The sequence below is a fragment of the Trematomus bernacchii genome, unplaced genomic scaffold, assembly GCF_902827165.1.
Source record: "Trematomus bernacchii unplaced genomic scaffold, fTreBer1.1, whole genome shotgun sequence".
In the NCBI taxonomy this organism is placed as follows: domain Eukaryota; kingdom Metazoa; phylum Chordata; class Actinopteri; order Perciformes; family Nototheniidae; genus Trematomus; species Trematomus bernacchii.
In genome coordinates, this window is record NW_022987477.1 from 6643674 (window position 1) to 6651801 (window position 8128).

At 41.4% G+C, this 8128-nt stretch overlaps 1 protein-coding gene across 1 annotated transcript; it reads left to right on the forward strand.

Moving 5' to 3' along the window:
• Positions 1-5267: 5267 nt before the first annotated feature.
• myca (MYC proto-oncogene, bHLH transcription factor a) lies at positions 5268-7783 on the forward strand. The gene is made up of 3 exons (XM_034145220.1): positions 5268-5488; positions 5807-6485; positions 6735-7783. Exons 2-3 carry the CDS (start codon positions 5840-5842, stop codon positions 7391-7393), a joined length of 1305 nt encoding a protein of 434 aa, XP_034001111.1. The 5' UTR covers positions 5268-5488; positions 5807-5839; the 3' UTR covers positions 7394-7783.
• The last annotated feature ends 345 nt before the right edge of the window (positions 7784-8128 follow it).

The following is an 8128-nucleotide window of genomic DNA, read 5'->3' on the forward strand; positions in this document are numbered from 1 at the left end:
CTGTTCTTCTACGCACGAAATTCTTTATTCTTATTATTTAGTGGGAATGCTGTTAACAGCATTCCCACTATCTGTTCTTCTACGCACAAAATTCTTTATTATTCCGCCTGTTATTTTGGCCCTCTTCTTCTCCCACATTACACATCGCAGAAATTCCGTTCAAACATCAAAACGTTCAGCTCGGTCGGGAATCGATTGCTATTACTTTTCTCATTCATAACTTTCATAATTCCCGAGATATATCCCATAATTCATCAAATGTTTAACCATTGAAGTCAATAGAGAAATTCTTCAGACTTCAACAAATCTTCATGCGACTTCAACTGCTAACTGTTCATTCATACTTTCACTCAGAAACCTAATTCCAACTTTAAAACGTTACACATCTTTCTGACATTATTCGTGTAACACAACTTTTAAATCTGATTCTTACTTTTAGAGATATTAAACATTGTTCAGACCTTGGTACAGAGGCCTTCTTCAGATTTTAACATTAACTAGAGTGTGTGATGTCACAGAGTGTCGGAAATCTTGAAATTTGCCTTCATATTCTTTTTTAAAACTGCCATAATTCCCAAACCCTACATTCCTGAGACATAAGTTTTCATGACAAACGTAGGAAAACATCTCGTAGCTTGAAAAATGACAAATAATTAAGCAAAAATAATTAAACTAAATGCGTCTTGAAGTGACAAAAACGTTCAACATGTCTCCATTAAAGCCCATTGTAATTTCAGGCTGATATTTCCTCACAGCAGCAGCCGCACACCTTTAGTTAAACTGCCAAAAAGGCCACATTATTAACCCGAAAGTACACAAAAATTACACTTCAGATACTCAACTTCCTTGACATGCTTCACATTTTGAAATTTCACAGATATCTGTTATCGTTCTTCCACAAAAAGCATCCCTCGCCATAAAAGACGATGTCGCTATACATTAACTCCTATGAAAATGTTCAAAAAGTGCTCAAACTTCACATGTGTGCTAACAGTCCAGCCGTGAAGACATCTACGGGACAGTTTTGAGATTTCTTCAAATGCCGTTGCCATGGCAACACAATGCTCGCCATGAAACACGGTTTTCTCATAACTTCAGTGAAAATGCTCCAAACGGCCCAAAACTTCACAGGTTTGGTAACGATGCAGCCATCAACGCATCTAAATGTATTATGGAGTGTCATCAAATGCTGTTGCCATGGCAACAAACCATTCGCCATGAAACACGATGTCGCTGTAAGTCCAATGGACACGGTCCAATCGTCCCCCAATCTTCACTTGTATATCACCGGTCCATGCCTCAACAGCTCTACGCCAAATCTGAGATCTCACCATATGCCGTTTCCATGGAAACGCATCCCTCGCCATAAAACACGATGTCGCTATAACTCCTGTTAAAATGTTCAAAAAGTGCTCAAACTTCACATGTGTGCTAACAGTCCAGCCGTGAAGACATCTACGGGACATGCCGTTGCCATGGCAACACAATGCCCGCCATGAAACACGGTTTTCTCATAACCTCAGTGAAAATGCTCCAAATGGCCCAAAACTTCACAGGTTTGGTAACGATGCAGCCATCAACGCATCTAAGCGTATTATGGGATGTCATCAAATGCCGTTGGCATGGCGACAGATCATTCACCATCAAGTTAGTTCAAAAGTTTGCAGTTCAAATATTCTGCTGCTTTTCCAAGCCTTTTTACTTTCTTTTATTCTCTCATCACACATTCAAGCCCCCAGTGTTCATGTATCAATTCAATCTAAATTCTTCACTTTCTTCTTACACATTACATTTCAGCATAGCAGTTTAGCGTCAGATTTTCAGCATAAAGCATTCCCACTAGCAATTTCTTCAGGAATTGCATTCTCTAGTTCAATTTGATGTTGTGTGATTGTGTTACAACAAACACCCTGTATGTTCAAACTGCACGTTATGTTGTGTATACAGTAGCTGCTGTAAAGGCTATGTCAATAACTGCCTGTTGTCACTGTCAATAATTAATGACACAATTAGCTCCTGAGTAGTCTGACAGATTTGCCGTGCTCTCATTGCTTAGTTGGCATCCTCCTCTTACTCTCTAAGCTGAGCAGATATTGATTTCCTGCCCCAGGCATCATGCTGAACTGTGTCCTGAGAAACAGCACACTCTCTCTATATGTGTCTGCTCATGTGTTAGGCTGTATGTATACATTCATTTAGCGTGCAGATGTGTGTATATGCTGCCACATGAATGATGCAAACCTATAAACGCATGATAGCATCACCTCACACGAGGCTCAGAAGAGGAAGTGTGTTGTATGCTGAATATGCTTTATAAAACCACACAACACAGGACGTTGGATTTGTGGTCAGAAATTAAGGAAGTTCAGGAAGGAGGCGACAGGAAGGGCATAGGGAAGAGCTCTCGTGAATCATTCAACAGTTATTTATCTATTTTTGTGTTTAATAGAAAAGAGATCGGCAAATCAGTTTTGTTTCATGCAGGCTTATATCATACATTAAAACTTTTAAAAGTCTTCTGCAAAATCCTTTCGTTTCTCTCACATGGGCAACAAAATGAGAGTGAAATATTCCTTTGTGTGAGAATACAGTAGTTAGTTTTGGCTTTCTCTTTGCATATAATGAGTTTTGCCTCCTGCATTTGAATTTGACTTTAATTTTCACATTTACTGTAACACTCTATTATTTACTCTATAGATTTAAGGCCCTTATACATCGTAATTGTTTTAACTATCAGTAGAAAATTCAGTGGCATAGTTTTAGACTTAAGGAATTGTTGAGATATATCAAAGTGGGAGCATTGCTTTGTTGGCTAATAGTGTAGATGCTGTGGATATCAAATTCTTTGTTTCATCTCCTGACTTTTTGACGACATTACATACATGTTTCATACAGGTCCTATTATACTCATGGCTGCACTCCCCCCTTTAGATATATGATATCAGGGTCTAATCCCCTAAGACTATTAACATGTATCATATGGCACACGTGACAATAAATGTTCTTTAAACAAATAAAGGCAAATAGCTTACTTTTATCCTATAGCAGATAAGGCACTTATATGAAACTAATGTACGATGATGTTATGCAACTTTTTTTCCCTACAGTAAATTGATAATCCTTTGCCAAATAATCAACATGAAATGTTGTTGTTAAAACACCCTTTGCACTATACTGTCTAAAGATTGTGTCAATCAAAAGCGGAAGAACCAGTTTTACTGAAAGAAAAAACCCACAATCACATTTCTCCCAAGCACCTTCAGCCTCCACTTATCGGAGGAAATGATGCCAGCCAGTCTCAAAGCTTCCCTCTGTGTCTCCGGATGCTCTGAAAACACAGTAACACAAGAAACATCCGGAGCCGATAAACATAATGACCACAACACATGACTCGGTTGTGATCGCTATCCTCCTCACAGCATCCCAGAGTGAGGAAAGGAGAGAAGGGAGGGAAAGGATGAAGGAATGAGTACAGAGGACATGAGAAGGGTGTAATTATAGTTTGGGTGTTCTTTTCCACGTCCTCTGGATTTGATCAGAAATCTCTCTTCTCTCCTTTTCTATCCTGTAAGGATATACCATTTCATTTGAAAGCTAAGAAAAAAATGTTGTTAGTTAATCCTTGTTGGTTGAGATTAAAACCTAAAAACACCAAAAAGAGTTCTCATCAATAAGTCAAGGTCAGTCAGTATTGGTTAATAGTTAACTTAAAGACACTTATTAACATTGTTAAATCATTGAAAAAAGGTCTAAACAAAAAAACAAACCTTCAATAAAGCAATTACAAGTTGCATTTACGCTGAAAAGCTGAAACATTGACTTTAATTAAATGTGGTATGTCAACAGATTTCACATAACTGCAGTAGGTTAGTTGAAAGCAATAATATTAAGTTGAACCTAATAATTTGTTTCAAATGTAATATTATTGCTTGATACAGTTATGTGAAATCTGTTCAAATAATACATTTAATTAAAGTCAACGACACGCCAAGTGTGGATACTTAGAGTAGGCTTATCATTTCAAACATGTTGATGTAGATTTTATAAAGTATATTTATTTATAGCGCAGGCTACTTTATCAAAATGCTCTTGTCGTTTCCAGAACTCATTATATTTTTAATGAAGTGACCCAGTAACCCCAATTTAAATCTCTACTAACCCACTGCACAACACTATTAGTTAATAAGCCACATGTAGTGTTGGTGTTACACGTAACAATCTCTCTTGAATCTGCTTTTAGTCAATAATCTCCCACTTTAAGGATGGTTTGTGGACTTTATGTTCACCTCCAAGGTTTGACCCTGCACCTACCTGGCTGCAGTCCAATATTAATTTGCCCAGCAGAGGGCGCTCGCAGCCCGTCCAACCCTCCACCCCTATCACATCAGAGGAGGGCACCACTACCACCCAATTGCAGTACCGATCTGATCCCTTTAATTGCTTCCTTCCTGTAGTTAATTGGTGCCAATCTGTCCAGCCTAAAAACCACGAGCTACAATACATTGTCAGAATCCCACACACCCTATTTCTAATTGGTTCATTTATACATTACCCCACAAACTTGCTTGTTGAATTCACCTGTTTCAGCCAATTCAGAGCTGTCAGTGGAAAAGCCTGCAGACAGATCGAGATAAGCTTTGTGAGCTTTGGAGGCACAAATTGTACAAACAGCTGTCAACATTTGCAATGTATTGACTCTTTGCAGGTAGTCACTTACAATTAGGATTGGGAAAAAAAGCATGCAAATTCATTTACTATAAATCAGTTTAAATAACTACAATGAGAGCAACATTTGCAACAGATTTAAAGAAACAGTTTAAGAGGTGTGTTAATATTGAAGGCGGTATAGTAGTGCAACAATCCCTCCTAATTATCGCCTACTACTACTACTACTACTACTACTACTACTACTACTACTACTACTTGCATTAGTATTTTTTGCATGTCTCCCGTCAATGGAAGCTCTACTCTACTATGACCCCTCCCACTTCATCTTCGCCGAAATAGAGCCGTTGTGAAGAGAAAATATGTAATTTAGCAACTAACTTTACCAAAGAAATCACGTGTTTCGAGTTTAAATACACCTTTATTTGGTGTGTGAATCATTTTCGGGGATAAAAGCATGAAATTATTATTATTATTTTGTGTGATATTTTCAATGCCGGCGAGAGTTTCGCGGGAAAACGAGCGGAGGGATACAGCGGATGAGTAGGGGGAGTGGTCGGGTCGTTTTTATTGCAGGCGGCGAAGCTCTCAGCTGTGATTCTCACGCTGCTGATGACAGACAGTGCGTCGTCCTCACCGGGTCGCTGGTGCAGCCTTTCAATTTCCCATGCATGCTTCAGACAGCCTCACAGAAACCACCAGCAACACCTACGTGGAAGGACTTAATGTTACTTTCGAATTGGAATAACTTTCCTGCCCTTTTTTGCGCCCTTTGGGTCGACTTCGCCTCGTCTTTTTCCGCCGAGAGTTTACAATCTAAAAGGTAAGGTGCTGACTGGGTTTCTGGAGATTGCACGTTAACTTCTCACACCAGTTTAGTAAAAAATGTACTAGTTTATCATCAGTAGCAGTTAACTGAAGGTGGGGCTCCCCCTCTTGCACTTCATTTACTATCAGTTTCCCAGTTGAGCACCTGCTGCTGCAGTGGCGAATGCAAGAGGGTCCATGTTTTGGAGTGACCATGTGATGTTGTTGCACTTAATGTTGCAGAGCAGGATCAGTGCCAAGCAGCTGCATTGAACCTGCAGACCTTTTTAGAATCAACATCTAATCAAGCTTTATTTCTATTTCTTTCAATCAGCTTCACGATAAGGAAAAAGACAACACATTCAAAATGCCGCTGAATTCAAGTTTGGCGAGTAAAAACTATGACTACGACTACGACTCTCTTCAACCGTATTTCTACTATGACAACGAGGAGGAGGATTTCTACCCTCAGCAGCTCCAGGCTCCGGCACCGAGCGAGGACATCTGGAAGAAATTTGAACTGCTGCCGACCCCTCCCCTCTCCCCGAGCCGCCGGCCGTCCCTGTCAAGCCTCTTCCCCTCCACGGCGGATCAGCTGGAAATGGTGACCGAGTTTCTGGGCGACGATGTGGTCAACCAGAGCATCATCTGCGACGCGGACTACTCCCAGACCTTCCTTAAATCTATCATCATCCAGGACTGCATGTGGAGCGGCTTCTCCGCCGCAGCCAAGCTGGAGAAGGTGGTCTCCGAGCGGCTAGCCTCCCTGCACGCCGCCCGGAAGGAGTCCGCGTCCGGGGACTGCCCGGAGCCCACCGGAGCATGGAGGCTAAACAGCAGCTACCTGCAAGACCTCAACACAGCCGCGTCAGAGTGCATTGATCCGTCTGTGGTGTTCCCGTACCCGATAGCAGAGACGCCCAAGCAGAGTGCAGGGACGCTCCCTAGTAAGGATCTGGGACTGGACACCCCGCCTAACAGTGGCAGCAGCAGCAGCAGTTGTAGTGACTCAGGTAAGCTTTGAACACATCATGCTGTCACACCCCTCTGTGCAATTAGGAATTCCCTCTGTGTGCAAAGATTGTAGTTTGATATAAAGGATGCTTGTGTTTATTTATGTGATCCATGCAGGAGGTAGACATGCTGCCTGTTCCACACATGTTGTTGTCTGTTGTAAGATTAGAGAAGGGTTACTCCCTCCATTTCCACTCTAGCATGAATGATTCAGATTGTGATTGTTTTGATTTTTTTTGTTGTTGCAGAAGATGATGATGATGATGATGAAGACGATGATGAGGAGGAGGAGGAGGAGGAGGAGGAAGAAGAAGAGGAGGAGGACCAGGAGGAAGAGGAGGAGATCGATGTGGTGACAGTGGAGAAGAGGCACGCGGTAAAGCGGTGCGACCCCAGCCCCACAGAGTCCAGGCATCCCAGTCCGCTCGTGCTGAAGAGGTGCCACGTCTCCACCCACCAGCATAATTACGCCGCCCATCCATCCATGAGGCACGAGCAGCCGGCTGTCAAGAGGCTGAAGCTGGAGAGCACCAGCAGCAGCAGTAACACCGGTGGAGGTGGGGGGGGCGGCCACAGCAGGGTCCTCAAACAGATCAGCAGCAACCGCAAGTGTTCAAGCCCGCGGACGTCTGACACGGAGGACTATGACAAGAGAAGGACTCATAATGTTTTGGAGCGTCAGAGGAGGAACGAGCTCAAGTTGAGCTTCTTTGCCCTGAGGGACGAGATCCCTGAGGTGGCGAACAACGAAAAGGCTGCCAAAGTGGTGATCCTGAAGAAAGCTACTGAGTGCATCTACAGCATGCAGTCAGACGAACAGAGACTCCTCTCAGTAAAAGAACAGCTGAGGAGGAAAAGTGAACTTCTAAAGCAGAGACTCTCACAGCTGCAGAGCTCTCGCACTTAAAGTTGAAATCATCATAGACTTTTTGGCCTTTTTTTTGTTTTTTATGCAAGTTCAAGACTTAGGGTGTACAGTTGTTGTTGCATGCAAATGCAAAGCGGATTAAGTTGTTTTGAAATCTTGTTTGATTTCAATGTTCAAACTGCCTCAATTGAAGTTATGGGTGGAATAAATATTTAAAAGTTTATTTTTATTAATAAAATATAAAAAAAATCGGGCTTCTCTGTTGAGAGCCCAAACTAAAATATGAATTTTTATGTTTTGTATATAATTAATATTTCCTAAGAAAATGTATTTTTGGATCTCAATTGTCTGGATGTTCAGACCCAGTGTTTGGTTTTTCATTATGTTCCTAGATTCTTTTTGAAATATAAAAAGATGTTTCTTCTTGAATTTGTGTCCTTGTTCTTGCAATGCAAACACACATCACACATTTCGTCACATTAATATGTTCTGGGGCTAGGGGTACATGTTGTAGTGTGGGTTATTAAGAAGGAGAGAAGCCAAATAAACAAATGCATGATTTAAATGAAGTGTCAGACTTGGACCAGATGCTCATGTTTGGGTGTAATGATGCATAGACAGTCACTCTTCCTACTTTTAATTAAAAAATCAAGTACCTTTGGGGCTAAAATGACATATCTTCCCTTGATACAAGTTACGATGGCCTTGTGAATGGTCATAAATAATACAGCCAAGGTAAGCTAAAACCATGGTCTCTGAATAATGCATGAAAAC